The sequence below is a fragment of the Pleurotus ostreatus genome, assembly GCF_014466165.1.
Source record: "Pleurotus ostreatus strain PC9 chromosome Unknown scaffold_7, whole genome shotgun sequence".
In the NCBI taxonomy this organism is placed as follows: Eukaryota; Fungi; Basidiomycota; class Agaricomycetes; order Agaricales; family Pleurotaceae; genus Pleurotus; species Pleurotus ostreatus.
In genome coordinates this window covers 1,248,014-1,262,559 of record NW_023503162.1, presented here as the reverse complement: position 1 = coordinate 1,262,559, position 14,546 = coordinate 1,248,014, and the positions used below count along the sequence as shown (strand labels likewise).

The window sequence follows — 14,546 nt, the reverse complement described above, 5'->3', positions numbered from 1 at the left end:
GCTTATCCCATAGTAGATCACCAAATTTGTTGTCCGCCACTGTCAAGCTCAACGAACAAGTCCTGAGCTCGTTGGATACCTCCACAACAACGACCTATCTCAACTTTCCTAGAGCTTTGCCTGTGTCCGTATCCACCCTTTGCCAACTCTTTCTGTTCTCGCGGCGAGGTAGCGACGCCGCAGTTCAAGGAGTCACTCTGAACTGAGCCAGGCCTTTCCTATATAAAACTCAATATCACTGCGCCGTTTCATGCCCCGACCTGCCGCCCGACCCACCATCGCTCCTTCGACACTCGCGACGCAGACCATCCCCGACGACCTTGTCGTCCTGCGTCGTCAATGGAAATGGGCCGCCTTCTGCCAGTTTTTTGCAACATTCGCTCCGTTGTTCGCAATGGATGAGGTGACCGTTGGCGTAAGTCGCGTCCGTTGCTCCTTTCGCACGGAAATTTACTCCTCGCCGGATAGGATATCGAACATGACCTTGTACATTCAACCAGTGTTGTAATTCCCCGCATTATGCAGAGGCTGTTGTATTGTTTAAGCTACGATCGCAAGGTTTCGTGAGTTATGCATTGAGTGTCTTTGGCGTATCCTCATACATCGAATACTTAGCTTGGACAACTGGCAGACTGCCTTGCGCAAGCAGTATTTCAAACGTGATCCACAGGCAAACCCCTTAGGCGGCGATGTACCTCTGGACAGATATTCCAAGTCCGTAGAGCCTACAGCACTCACCCCCGGGCCGAAGTCTGAGGCAGACGACGACGTCAATCTCGGAGGCTCGGAAGATGTGCTCCCCAGCGAAGAACAACACCAGGAGCACAAAGCGACGACGCCAGCTAATTTCATACCATTACCAGAGACGAAGCAAGCGTCCGTATCTGTCAGCGGCGGTGAGGGTGTCAAGGACTGGCTTCAACTGCCTATGCTGGAGAAGTTGGATTCTATGCACCTCTTGACCGAATGGCAGTTCCAAAACCCCACCCGGTTGAGACAGATTATGAAGAGTGACGACGAAGCCGCAACCTGGGTGCGTGAATACCTTACTTCAACTGCCCAATCCCTAACAAATCCCTATAGCGAGTTGAGCCAATTGGCTTCGATGTCAAGAAGAATGCCTACTGGTTGATCGGTGGTACGTAGTCTTGCTTGGGACACTTTGCGCCCCCAATTCTCACCAGTGATATAGAGGATAGGCTATGGATCCAACGTTGTCCTCCAAGGCCGAACCTCAAGAGGAAGCGGGTCATTCTCAAGCTAAACGCGAAACCGACCAAGGCCTCGAATAAAAGATCTCGGGTTGAACCTTCTAAGCCAGCCCGACAAGCCCCTAGAAGGGAAGAAGCCGCACCCACTGGTCGCGGAGGCGGTCGAGCGGCGAAAATGCAAGCAAAGTTAAAGCTTGATGCCCAGGCAAAGGAGCTAGCTGAGCTTAATAAACAAGCAGCTTCGTCGAAGGGCACTCCCCGCAAAGCACGAGCAAATCCACAGAACAACAGTTCAACTCCGTCAAAGCTGCCTGGGCGGCCTGTAAACAACAGTCGGCCAGCAGGGACCCGCCTCAGCTTACGGTTGAGGGGATCCCTGGTGGGGGAGTGGCAGCCCATACCGACGGAATGGCTTGAAGAAAGCGAACCGAAACAACCCGTCAAACGTAAAACTGGCTTGGAAAGCGATCTGGAGAGTATCAGCGATCTGACCGAACTTAGTGAAGAGTCGCCATCCGAACATCCTTCCCCCGATCATGATCACGATGCTGAGGAAGAGGAAGAACCCCCTGTCCAAGAGCCGGTCCAGGAGCTGGAGGAACCACTTGAAGTGACTGAGAAGAGTGAAGGACCTGAACATCCCGCGGATTTCATTGAATGGGAAACGGTCAGTCGGTCTTGTTCCTTTCCCCCGCAATGAATAGGCTCACATACATCTTAGATCGCCGTTACGCTAGATGAATGGGAGCATGTTGCCGATCCATTCACCCAAGCAGGGCACTATTCTGAGAAAGCTCTTTACAAAGTACTCAATGTAATTGCACCGATCATTATCGAGCAACTGAGGGTAAATATCCTGATACAAACCATGCCCGATATTTTACTCATATGTCAATATTTTGCAATAGGAGGTTGAGAAGAACCGACGCCTAGAGGAAGCCGTCACTCATCGCAAGCGGTCATCTCGCATTGCGGTCAAGGAAAGCGAGAAGGAAGAAGCCCGCCTTGCTGCCAAGAAACGAGCTGAAGAAGAAGAGAAGTTTAGTCGGGCACGTCGTGCCGAAGCCCGACAACAGAAGGAGGAAGCCGACCGCCAACGCAGAGAGACTGCCAGAGAAACACGACGAAGAGAACGTGAAGCCAAAGAAGCATTGCAGAAGTCAACGACGGAAGTGTACGCAATCAATCCTTGTCTTTCCTTCTGTGTGTCATGAACTGATGTTTGTCTAGTTCTACCCCAGACGAAGGTGACGTCAAGGAACCAGCGGCAAACGGCACCCAACAGTTTCAACGGACCAATGGCTCTGGCAGCGGCTCGCGGACACCTAACTCTGATTGGGAACTCGATTGTGAGATTTGCCAACGGCGTGGTGCTAACCTCGTATGTGTTCCTGTACGTTTGCCTCAATTTGTCTGTATGCTAAACAGCGATACAGGATGACGGTACCCCTATGATGTCCTGCGGTTCATGTTCTAAATGGCAACACATCAGTTGCCACGACCGTGCGGACCAGGCAGCGGGTCGATCAAAGCGTAACTGGGACGATGTCGAATTCTTCTGTTATAAATGCCGTGTGAAGTCCCAAGGCCCGCCAGGTAGATCCAATGGCGCCGTTACTTCGCAATCGATTCAACTCTCTGCCCCTTACCGAACCAACGGGGGATACACATCCAAAGCACCAGGCACAGCGGTGCCGACTTACCAAGTACCTTACTCCGTACCGAACTATTACTCGCAGAACGCTCAGGCTCCACTCACCTTCTCTCACTATCAACCCGAGCAACGAGTGTTCATGCCATCCCAAATGCATCAGCCATACGGCTCTTCTCTAACGCACCAACCGTATGGGGGAACGATGAACGGCCATGCAGCTAATGTGAGTACTGTGATGCCTTGGTATGACGCTGCTGATTGACGACGCATCCACAGACATGGCAACCCTCTCATCCTTCCCAGCTGTCTGGCCCACTTCCTGGTGTACCAACCTTTCCATCAGGGAGCTCAGGTGTCGCTCCCCCATTTGCGCAACACCCTTTCCCTCCCCAGCCCCCCCGTCACCCTAGTCTCCCTCATCAACCTGCCCATCCGCCTCACATGCCACCGAGCCAATCACCCTCGCAACATCCGTACTACCCCACATAGTCACTTCATCAACGGATAATTTGCAGATAACTTATTTCTTTGTTAGACATTTATAGATGTAATACGCGATTTTGGGACAATTTGGTACCCAATCTATTAATGTCTTCCTCTAGCGAATTGTTTCGTACATTTTGAATTGAGGAGATGAAAATGCAAATGGGTCTCCTTCTGCTGCTTGCTCTCTAGATTGGGATAGACATAGGCACAACCGTGTAATGGAATAAAGCGTTTGGACTTACTCTACTGGACCCAATACACGAAGGCCTCTTACATGAGTATCCTTGCCGCTCATATGGTTGGCAGCAATGATAACTTGAATTACATACGCATGGACGGGCTTGCTGTTGAGTTGATATGATAAATTGAGAGGCTTTATTGAATGGAGGAGATACGCACGAGCCTCCCTCGCCGTCTTCGTTGGGCTCTGACGAGACATCAAAGGTGATCCACCCATCAGGCTTATCCAGAGTCACAACCCGTACATCCTGCAAGTCACTGGGACCAGTGCCTGCTCGGATTGCGAGGGTTGACGGTGTGTAAGAATCATCCTGAGGAAAACTCAAGTAGATGCTAATTTTCTGATATCAACATCAGCAAAAGCATGAGGGGATTGGCGACGCAACTTGCCTGGATGGCCACCTTTTGGGGGAACTCGATTGTTATGAAGTGGGGTTGGGGACCGTCCGAGCTTTAAACACGGAGTACAGGTAGGGATCAGACGCGTAATTTTTTGACAACTTACTGCCAAAAGGTTTCCGGATCGCCATCGCGAAGACATTCCGACCCGAAACCGAACTTGAATGAGGAAACGGACCACTTGCCGCGCGAAGAGATATCAGGCCATGGGAGGACAGGAGGGTACCTTTCGGAGGATATGTGAAATTGGGCGTGAGCTGGGACAGCGGCGGGGGTCGCAGTCGCGCCGGGCTCCATGTGGATTTATTAGAGTTGATAAGTTACCGATATGCTACCACTCAAAGATTATCGCAGGTATGGCAGGCAGATGATCTTGGAGGGATTTGGGCTCCCAGGTTCGTCATTCCTTTGATGGGAGGACTAGAAAGGGTTTTGACGGCTCATAGGTCAGGTGAAACTCAAAGAGGCGTCGGTCGTCGTCGTCGGCGCTGGCGGTCTCGGCTGTCCTGCCTTGCAATACCTGGCGGCGTCAGGTATCGGTGAGCCCCTCTCACTAGTCACTGTCAGGTGCGGGGTCTCATCCATGGATAGGTCGCATAGGTGTAATCGATCACGATGTGGTCGAACTGTCTAATTTACACAGGCAAATATTGCACACTGAAACTACTATCGGCATGCCGAAAGCTCTTTCAGCAGCGAAGGCTATCTCCGTGTGAGTCTTTTGCATTTCTTGCTCATGCTCGTAGCTCAAGATGATGTTTGAATCGCAAAGGATAAATCCGCAATCGAAGGTCGAGGCTGTAGTCCAGGCGCTGTCCCCAACGAATGCTACAGAATTACTCGCTCCATACGATGTCATCTTGGACTGTACTGACAACGCGCCTACGCGTTACTTGCTCTCCGACGTCGCGGTCGCATTAAGGAAACCCTTGGTCAGCGGTGCTGCCCAAAGATTTGAGGGCCAGCTCTGCATATACAACTACGGTGAAAATGGACCTTGCTATCGTTGCCTATTCCCGAAACCTCCTGCGCAAGAAACAGTAGGCACATGCGAAGAAACAGGTATACTGGGTGCTGTCACTGGCATAATAGGAAACCTACAAGCTCTTGAAACGATCAAAATTATTGCTGGGTTGAAGGGCAAGTATACTTCCCGCGAATCCAGCACGAATATGATCTTAATTATACCGAAGACCAGGCCCCGTCTCTACTGCTATTCAATGCCCTCCAAACGCCGCCTTTCCGGAGCATCAAGCTCAGGAATAAGAAGCCTGCATGCGCTGCTTGTGGATCGGGGGCAAAGACGCGCGGAATGATCGATAACACCGACTACGTTCAGTTTTGCGGTGGTCCACCCGCGAATTGGGTTGAGCGAGGCTTGGTGCCGGGCAGTGCAGAAACTCGTATATCCACCAAGGTACGCTACTCAAATAAAATGGAATGAACAGAAAGGCAACTCGGGTCGAAAAGGATCTGCATCGCATATTAGCGACAGAGGTTCCAACTTTGATTGACGTTAGGCCGAGGACAGAATATGGCATTTGCCATCTTCCAAATTCGCTCAGTAAGTGGTTTCATCCTCATTCATGCCTTCCTGAGGGATTGACGCGGCTGCAGATATCCCTTTGAACGAGTTGGTCTCGAATCCAAAGGCCGCCATGCCGGAGGGTGCGAAGGATATCTACATCCTGTGTAGATTGGGCAATGACTCCCAGATTGCTGCGGATGCGCTGCGAGAGGTATCGACGGCGCCAGTGAAGGACATCATAGGTGGTCTTGTCTCATGGGCGCAGGACGTTGATAGTTCATTTCCCGTATATTAGATTCAACAGATGAGACAAATCCACAACAATTAGCTATGTGGTGGTCACTTCTCTAGACGGACATCATGAGTACAGAAGGTAGCCAAGATAGTTACGGAAAACGTACTAAGCCCCAACTTCAGCCACTTGGGTATCTTCTTCTCCCCAGTTTGGGCGACATCACTCTTGGAGGTGGTAGACGATGAGGATGCTACAGTACTTGGTGTGCTATCGTCATAATCGGGTGGCACTGGCAGGTCGAAAGCCTTTTCTAGGACCTCGGGTAGTAGAGGTGCTGGGACATGTGTACCTGGGGTACGAGCGGTGAGCATCATATTGGCTATGATTACGGCAGAACGTTACCATTCAAAGATTCATCCTCGAATCGAAGTAGGAGAACAGATGACGGTGCCAGCTGAAGATCTACTAACGACAGGTCCCGTACTTTAGGATCCGAAACTTTGAGGTCGCGCTTCGGCGGGGTTTGATCTAAATTTGATCAGGCAGTGTCGTGGGTACTGTTGTCATTGCGGACTCACATAGAATGAACTTGATAGGTCTAACATCCTCTCGAAGCAACGGGCGCACAAAAGCGTATACAGAGCGAATCTTGTCAGTGGACAGAAAGACCTTCTCCAACTGAGTCCTGTCTGGGAACTTGACGCGAATGGTGGTCTGCGTACGCGAGAATGTACATCAGAGGCCGTTACGCTGCAAAGCCAGTAGAGGCGTACGTGTGGCCATCTGGCTTTCTTGGCTACTTCTTGTGCTTCCCGCACAGACCTCGTCTGTAGTGGAGCGTCTACTAATGCCTTTGTCCGCGATGAGAGTGTCGCTTGAGCAGCCTTCAAGTCCGCAGCGGTCGGCGTGAAGTACGAATCGGGTAGAGCTTTGGAGTTGCAATGAAAGGGTGTTTCATGGCAGGCCGCTGAGTGATTTACCATGCAAATGGGTGATCCCCTCTCGCGCCGGTTTGTATACTTTGAAGTCTTCTGTCTGAGGTTGATGACTACTATCGGCCATGAAGTGGAAAGTAGAGCTGCAGTGATAGGCGCCACATCTAATCTGCTATATGAGCGAGCGCTTACCACTTCATCCTTGAATATGACAGTCATCAAGCTTCCAACAATATCATCGCTGCCGCTAGGCGCTTTAGAATCTCTTACAGAAACCTCACGGGCCGTTGTACAGAGACTGCACACTTACACCCCAGAACCATGGCCGTACGCACCTCTGATGCTTTTCAGTTCTTGTAGTGTGACCACATTGCGCAACGCATCTCCTAGGTCAGACTATGCATCCTCAAAGCACGCATCTGTGCTGGTTCTACTATACGAAAGAGATGGTATCATCCGTGTATTGCTGACTACGCGATCAAAGGCACTGAGGACACACGCTGGCCAGACGGCCTTACCGGGGGGCAAGGTCGATGACACTGATACAGATGTCGTACACACCGCTGTGAGTCGTCGGACCACAGAGGCAACCACTGCATCCTTGATCTTGACCACTATACAAAGCTCCGGGAAGCGCATGAGGAGGTCGGGCTACCGCTTGACTGCCCGGACTTGCATCTGCTCTGCTACTTGGAACCGTTTGTCTCGCTGCACAAGATCCTTGTTACCCCCGTGGTCGCCGTCCTACTTGACCTGACTGTCTTGGATAAATTAAAGGCATCAGAGCATGAAGTCTCGCGGATATTCAGCCATCCCCTGCAAGCCTTCTTGGAGCCTACTCTTGCTGCATCTGAGAAGCTGGTAGAGAAGGGGACCGAGGACTGGATATACGAGACGGAGCTCCATGTACCTCGATATATCACTCAGCTATATCTTCGCATGCTGATGTTGTTAATCAGGATACCTCGGATGTGAAGGTTCAGATGTTGAACGGCGCCATGTATCGAATGCACCGCTTCCGTTCCACTGGGTCGCCGATCAAAGGTCTCACTTCCGATATCATGGTGAGCTGCCAGAGCTCGCTATTTTTCTTTGCATCTTATAGCTGTTACGAAAGATTAAAGTTGCTCAGATTGGATACAACATGGCCACAAGTTACGAACGCTATGCGCCGACTCAACTACTCGGGTATGATGCCATATCTGTAGTAGTAGCTTCTACGTCAGCAGGAGGGCAGCTGCAATAGATTCTATCTTCTCCTTCCAGAAAGATCATCCAGTCGAAATCACGAAAGCAGTGACAGACACATGTCGAGGTATATTTTCCTCCAAAGAACTGCCTCAGCTTGCTCGATATCACTTAGACACTGGTGAATATGTATAGTTGATTCAACGGATACTAGATCCAAATTTGGAGAACCCCAAAATTCTTGAACGTAGAATATTTGCGTGTTGATCTGTTATTATGATTCTGATGCTTGTGCTGTCACCTCAGGGCCTACTACTATTGGCGGTGGCGGAGAGGAGGTTGTCGAGTCCGGAACTGCAGCAATCGACTCTGTAGGCTTATTGGCATCCTTCCCCTTCCCTGGGGGAGGAGGGTGGTAGACTTTCTCCTGTACATGCATAAGAACGTGAGACGTCGGCAATACGCATCAGCAAACCAAGCCTCACCTTCTTTTTCTTCTTTTCTGGCTTTGCATTGGGATCTGGGTAAGCCAACTTCTCTACTTTTTGCCAGTCCTCATTTTCCTCAAATGATTTTCGGATGGGAGCAAGAAGGGAGATAATGGCGTTGGCGACAGCGAGTTTGAGGTCTTTGGGGTGTAGATCCTTGGCAGCAAAGGCTGCCTTGAGCGAGTTGAATGAGTCGTAATGCAGGTTTCCCCCGAATTTTTCGTCGCGCTCGACGGTGAACAGAGTCCCCTCCGGTGCATCAGCGGTTGCAAATGGTCGCTGATCCCCGGTGGTCTCAACGTCCTTGCCCTCCTCCGCATCGTCCATCGTCTTCCCTTCGGCCCGTTCTTTCCTCAGCTGACTTATGGGTATTAACACGGCTCCAACGAATGAGAGTACACCATTATCTTCAACGTTTCCCTCCTCACAGAACGCCGATTTGATCTTCTTGCGAACCACCTCAGGGGGATCCAGCAAATCGATCTTAGAATTGGGGTCGGACGCGGACATCTTTCCTCCACCAAGCCCAGGGACCATGGGGTTCATCAGATGCGCGCGTTTACGGTACCCTAGTTTGGGAAGGTAGAGCTCGGCAAACGTGAAGATTTTGCGCTGATCTACACCACCGAACTGGAAATCGACACCCAGGTATTCTTCGTCCAGGGCCTGAAGACCTGGGTAAAGCAAGCCGCTCAGAAGAGGACTCTCAACCTGTTTGACAACCTCTGCTCCCGCTTTCTTGGCATCGTGCTCTGACACAGTGGCACAGAGTTTGTAGTTGTCGAGGTTGTACTCCTTCGTTAGTTGGTAGGAGGATCCTTGAACGAAGACGAGTTTCGATGTGGGAATCCCGAGCGAGTGAAATACGGCAAGTAGTATATACTCGTAGTATTTCGTGCGGTGAGCGACGAGATCGAGGGGGGCCTTCATGTTGTCCAGGAAAGCGTGTACATCTGCGAGAAGGATTTTGACCTTTATTGCAGAAATGAGTCAATATACAAGAGATATGGGGGAATACCTGCCTCTACACCGGCTCTCAGGAAATCAGCGATCTTGTTTAATGCGACGAAGTAACCAATATGGGCTGCTCAAAATGAGATTGAGTACTTCTGGGAAACGTAGTAATCCCTTACGTCTCCCCGTCGGTGCTGTCCCTGTGATGTCGAGGAGATGTTAAAATGCGATCGTTAGGGGTGTGGTTATTCTACGCGCCCCAGTAGCATTTAGGATGTTTCCCCTCTGCGAGGATTGCTTGAATTTGCTGGCCACCAAGAACTTCATCGAGACCACGGGTGATCAAGGCGTAGCGCTCCTCCGGCGTCGCGCTAGTCATCGTGTAGAGTGACAGAAACTGATTGGGTTGAGATAATGACTCGCTGAATGCCTGGTAAGGGATCACAGTAATTTCCCACGTTCCAAACTACGCGTAATACAGGATGCAAGATAGATGCAAGACTCAAGTAGACTAGACTCTAGTAGAACCAGCAATTCATGCAAGATGCAACTTCACTCCCGCAAGCAGGGGTTCTGCTCCTTCAGCCCACCCTGGATTCAGCCAGATGTGGCGATGCGTGTGGACACGGGCGAAGGGTTGGTCGAGGAGGGATGGATTTCCGACGAGGAGAACAGCATAGTGGAGCACATCGGGCATGTCAGACGGCAACCTTCCCGCTGAATTCCACTCCCAATCTGCCGCATTGAAAGGATTCTCCGAGTTCTTCAAAGAATGGGATCCCAATATACCGAGGAAGAGGTTTCCAGGGATACCCGCTGTTTGAGAACTTGGGGTGATGTTCGCCATAATGGCGCTGGAGTGTTCTGGAGAAATTATGGAACTATCGAGGAGCGAGTAAATGAGCATCTTGACAGTGTTTTTATCCACGAGGTGAGGAACATCGAACGAAGGCTGAATGACGCATATAGCCGCGTCTTCGTTCGAGATGGGATCTATGGTCTGCAGGAAGAAATCGCAGCTCTCGGGGGTGGACGCGAACATAGAGTTGTACACCGATGGCGTCCCTATCCATACCAGGAGGCCTCGTTCCCTCGTGCAAGCAAACGCATACATTTGGACGCGAAAAAAAGCCTTTTCAAAGGCTTCTCCACGTTCAAGTGGCATCTGGATGTATAAAGCCAGCAGTCCAAGAATGCAATATGCGCGATCTTCTGGTTGCGTGGTGCGGCGATGAACCATCCAGGAAATGACTAGCGGCGCACGTCCTGCGCTAGGAGGAAATCTCGAAAGACTAATTGGATCGATCCCTAAGAATCGATCAGCCTTCGCCGAACCAACGCTGGGCACGCCCTACCTGTAGCGTTTAATATCTCATGCGTAATATGCGAAGGTTCTGGTGGATTCTCTGGTTTCAATGATCTGGCCAGAGGGCCTGAGATGTTTCCCTGTGTCGTCCAGTCCGGTTCACGTATTATGTCGTACCGGTCGGTCGTCACGGGATTCCACAACACATCGTATATCTTGAGGTGTGTTGGAGCAATAAGCTCTTGTAACGTCCAGCCGCGCTGGAACCAATCATCGTCCGAGATATTACTGCCGACAACAGCGCCTGCTAGCCTAACAATACACACGTTGGCATTTTGGTACCACTTGTACATGGCAGGGATGGATTCTGTGAGTTCTGCGTTATTCTTTTGGTCGATACACCCAGAATCAAACCATGCGTAGAAGCAGTTGTATTCGCGGGATTTGGCAAAGAAGGTGGTGATCTTAGCGTACGCGGGTTCTTTCTCGGCAGTTGCCCGATAGTCTCCACTATGAATTGCTTTCACGTCGTCCATGGATAGTTCGTGCGCCATCCATCTATGAGATAAGATGGAGTACGACGCTAGGTGAGACACCTCGGACTTGCAGTCACCTGAGACCCAATGTGTTGCATATTTGTCGAGAAATCGCTCGTAGACTTCTTCTAAGAGGGCCTCTCTCGATACGAAAGAGAAATCAGAGAGCCTAACTAGCCTAATAGGACATCCCTTTACATGTCGTTCAACCGTTTTTCTGACTTGGACTGGGAGTAACCAACTAAAGATATCAGTTATAAACCTTCCTAGCACGCAGTAGACTGACGCTTCTATGTTGTCCACGGAATCATTGCGATTGTTGATCAGCAAACACAAGAGCTCTGGAAGACTGTAGGACGTCAGTATGCTAAACTTTAAGTAAACACACGTTCATTACTCACAGAGGTATTCCTAATTACCCGCTCATCAGGCATCTACCGTTCGCCAGTTCAATCATCGCCGCCCCACGTTTGATAGACACATCTCCTACCGGTCCTTGCTTGTTTCGTCTTCTCATATTGTGAGGGAGGTGATCGCTGAAGGCGGGTATTTCTTTCTACTTGTCCTGTATAGTAGGATTCGCAAGGGCGCTTTGAAACCATCGATACCAATTATTTCCAGGAAGATTATTGTCAACTCCCGAGTCCCCTGTGCGCTTTAGACGGCGTGAGAAAGATCAGCCATTTGAAGCGCAGTCACGTACCTCCGCTCGTACTTGGACTCATCATCTGCGCACAGGCCTGGAATTCTTCAAATGGCTTCGCTTACTACTTGGCTTTGGGGCACCTCACAGCTCGATGATGCTGTCGGTGAGCTCGTCGCTGAAGCTCGCTGATGTCAATCACTCACACCAATACCCACAGACAAGGCGACGTCTGAACTGCTTCCCGCTGGCTCAGAGGACATTGCCCTCAATCTCGAAATATGTGACCAGATACGCTCAAAGTCGATCCCAGCCAAAGATGCAATGCGTGCTCTCAAGCGTAGATTGGGCAACAAGAATCCCAATGTCCAGCTACTTGCACTTGGAGTGAGTACCAGTACAAAGCACCCCACATCCAAGTAGTCTCTGATTGCATTTGTCACAGCTGACAGACGTATGCGTCAAGAATGGGGGTGATTTATTTTTGAGTGAAGTTGCATCCAGAGAGTTTATGGACAACTTGGTCTCGATTCTCAAGATGCCAGCTTTAAACTTGGATGTCAGGAACGCGATCCTACGCCATGTGCAGAACTGGAGTGTGGCATTTGAGGGGAAGCCGAGCTTGGGCTATGTAGGTCAGGTCTATAAGATACTCGGACAAGAAGGTGTGTGTTCATCATCCATTTGTTCATCTAACGTACACTCATGTGGTACGCGTACACAAGGCTATAAGTTCCCACCGAAAGACCTCGCGGTTGCCAATTCTGCTATGGTCGACACCCAAACAGCCCCAGAATGGATTGACTCGGACGTATGCCTGCGCTGTCGAACTGCTTTCTCGTTTACAAACCGGAAACATCACTGTCGTAACTGTGGGCAAGTATTTGATCAGGCGTGTTCATCCAAGACAATGCCCCTTCCTCACTTCGGTATCACCCAAGAAGTCCGCGTCTGCGATGGTTGCTACGCGAAGCTCACGAAGAAGGCCGAAAGAAGGTCAGTCGGCGCTAAACACCTTGATAGCTGCGGTACACTGACTTGACTCCATCATATCAGTGACAAGGGGCACAAACATTCATCCAATAGTAAACACCAACATCGTAGCGTGAAAGATCTAGCAGATGCAGAGCTTCAGCGCGCGATTGAGCTGTCCTTGCAGGAGACCAACATGGGTCGTTCTGGTTATACGCCTTCCCAGCCGCCTCTGTCGGCTTACTCGGAACCGCCTATTTTTGAACGGTCTACTCAACCTGCCGCCGTGGCTGAGGACGAAGATGATCCTGACTTACGAGCGGCCATCGAAGCAAGCCTTCGCGAAGCCAGCGCGCCGAAGCCCAGCGCGCCGGTTGCAGTGGAGACCCCCCGCGCGGAGCAGTCATCTTATGAATTACCAACGGGATATGGATCTGGGTACACACAACAGCAAGCGCCTTACTCCGTGGATAGTGCCCCAGCACACCCCGCTCTCCCCGCGCACCCAAAGATCCCCAACTACGACCTTGAACCGTTGGAGGAAGACGCTATCTTGACGTTCAGCCAGACAGTTGAACAGGTTCAGACACATGGCGGAAGGGATATGTCAAGATACCCGGCCGTTACCGAGTTATATGAGAAGGCCACCGGATTGAGACCAAAGCTTGCGATGAGCTTAGACGACGCGAGTAGGAAAGAAGGTAATTATTTTGTACTTTCACTCCTGTAGAACACTAAGGATTCATTCTCTGGTAGAAATGCTAACTGAAATGCATGAAAAGCTATCCGAAGCGGTGAAACTCTACGATCAGCTTTTGACGCAGCAAATATCCCACCCACGCTGGCGCTCTCCTCAACCAGCACAAGTCCCTCCATATCAGCCTCCCACCGCTACCCCTGGTGCACCTGTAAACGGCTACAATCAGTGGTCCCCTGCCTCGACTTCGTATCAACCACCAGAAACATCCACTGCACAACGGTCGCCCCAACTATCGCATTATCAACCTCAATATGCTTCTGTCTCTCCACCATCGACGTCCTCGCAGCGTCAGCGTCAGTGGCAACCAACACGGGCGGTTGAGCAGCCATACTCCGTAGCTTCACCTTCTTCGCCTCAGATTCAGCAATCGCAGGCAACAATGACGGTTCAACCCACCCAACTCACTGGACCCTCATCAACCCTTCCTGTATCCTACCTACCGCAGTCACCTCCTCCGATTGCCCCTCCGGCATCATATCAACAAACTATGTCCCAGGCTCAACAGACATTCGCCCCACCATTGCCACCAGCATCTTCGCCATTCGTTACGCCACAGCAACAGCTCCAGGATACTTCATTGGTTGGTTCACCCCCTTCACTCACACGGCATAATACCGCCAGCTACACGCCCACTCCTCCCGTCCAGCAACAGCAACGTCCATCGATGCCTCACACTTTGAGCAGAAGCAACACATTACAGCCTGCCCAACAGCGCCCGCAGCAACAACGTCCACAGCATACTCCGCAACAGCAACAATCATACGTACCGCAGCAACCTTATACTCCGCAACAGCAACAACCTCAGCAGATGCCGATACAGCAAGACTCTGGCCCGCAGCTTTCACAATTTCCGGTGGCGCCGACGTCGGGGCCCACTGCCTACTCATTGTATGGGACGTCGATTCCGAGCGGCGTCGCCCAGATTGAGGAGAGGAAAGAGGCGTTGCTTATTGATTTATAGCTCACCTTCCCTAGTCTAATGATCCGTGTGCAGTAGATGCGTGTCGTAGC

General features: G+C 50.9%; 7 protein-coding genes across 7 annotated transcripts; 4 read left to right on the top strand and 3 right to left on the bottom strand.

Annotated features, from left to right (window-relative positions):
• Nucleotides 1–250: 250 nt before the first annotated feature.
• Nucleotides 251–3,354, top strand: PC9H_009625 (uncharacterized protein; the record flags this gene model as incomplete). Its single annotated transcript, XM_036779123.1, has 10 exons — nt 251–415; nt 469–563; nt 616–1,033; nt 1,084–1,138; nt 1,193–1,878; nt 1,933–2,058; nt 2,120–2,385; nt 2,442–2,592; nt 2,648–3,088; nt 3,142–3,354. The coding sequence occupies 10 exons, from the start codon at nt 251–253 to the stop codon at nt 3,352–3,354; spliced, it is 2,616 nt and encodes an 871-aa protein (XP_036628512.1).
• A 109-nt stretch (nt 3,355–3,463) lies between these two features.
• On the bottom strand, nt 3,464–4,287 carry DOC1 (anaphase promoting complex subunit doc1; the record flags this gene model as incomplete). Its single annotated transcript, XM_036779122.1, has 5 exons — nt 3,464–3,536; nt 3,594–3,695; nt 3,751–3,932; nt 3,973–4,042; nt 4,097–4,287. 5 exons carry the CDS (start codon nt 4,285–4,287, stop codon nt 3,464–3,466), a joined length of 618 nt encoding a protein of 205 aa, XP_036628511.1.
• A 31-nt stretch (nt 4,288–4,318) lies between these two features.
• On the top strand, nt 4,319–5,813 carry UBA4 (Urmylation protein; the record flags this gene model as incomplete). Its single annotated transcript, XM_036779121.1, has 7 exons — nt 4,319–4,385; nt 4,437–4,529; nt 4,582–4,702; nt 4,763–5,130; nt 5,184–5,407; nt 5,461–5,554; nt 5,608–5,813. The coding sequence occupies 7 exons, from the start codon at nt 4,319–4,321 to the stop codon at nt 5,811–5,813; spliced, it is 1,173 nt and encodes a 390-aa protein (XP_036628510.1).
• Nucleotides 5,814–5,857: 44 nt separating this feature from the next.
• PC9H_009622 (uncharacterized protein) lies at nt 5,858–6,815 on the bottom strand (the record flags this gene model as incomplete). The annotated part of the gene is made up of 6 exons (XM_036779120.1): nt 5,858–5,865; nt 5,920–6,102; nt 6,156–6,281; nt 6,332–6,467; nt 6,527–6,681; nt 6,734–6,815. The coding sequence occupies 6 exons, from the start codon at nt 6,813–6,815 to the stop codon at nt 5,858–5,860; spliced, it is 690 nt and encodes a 229-aa protein (XP_036628509.1).
• Nucleotides 6,816–6,896: 81 nt separating this feature from the next.
• On the top strand, nt 6,897–7,934 carry PC9H_009621 (uncharacterized protein; the record flags this gene model as incomplete). Its single annotated transcript, XM_036779119.1, has 5 exons — nt 6,897–7,015; nt 7,079–7,253; nt 7,313–7,594; nt 7,648–7,752; nt 7,806–7,934. The coding sequence occupies 5 exons, from the start codon at nt 6,897–6,899 to the stop codon at nt 7,932–7,934; spliced, it is 810 nt and encodes a 269-aa protein (XP_036628508.1).
• A 216-nt stretch (nt 7,935–8,150) lies between these two features.
• On the bottom strand, nt 8,151–11,160 carry PC9H_009620 (uncharacterized protein; the record flags this gene model as incomplete). The annotated part of the gene is made up of 7 exons (XM_036779118.1): nt 8,151–8,303; nt 8,362–9,336; nt 9,387–9,448; nt 9,498–9,518; nt 9,577–9,748; nt 9,875–10,584; nt 10,674–11,160. The coding sequence occupies 7 exons, from the start codon at nt 11,158–11,160 to the stop codon at nt 8,151–8,153; spliced, it is 2,580 nt and encodes an 859-aa protein (XP_036628507.1).
• Nucleotides 11,161–11,914: 754 nt separating this feature from the next.
• Nucleotides 11,915–14,496, top strand: VPS27 (Vacuolar protein-sorting-associated protein 27; the record flags this gene model as incomplete). The annotated part of the gene is made up of 6 exons (XM_036779117.1): nt 11,915–11,969; nt 12,024–12,190; nt 12,249–12,468; nt 12,529–12,799; nt 12,860–13,476; nt 13,532–14,496. The coding sequence occupies 6 exons, from the start codon at nt 11,915–11,917 to the stop codon at nt 14,494–14,496; spliced, it is 2,295 nt and encodes a 764-aa protein (XP_036628506.1).
• Nucleotides 14,497–14,546: the final 50 nt, after the last annotated feature.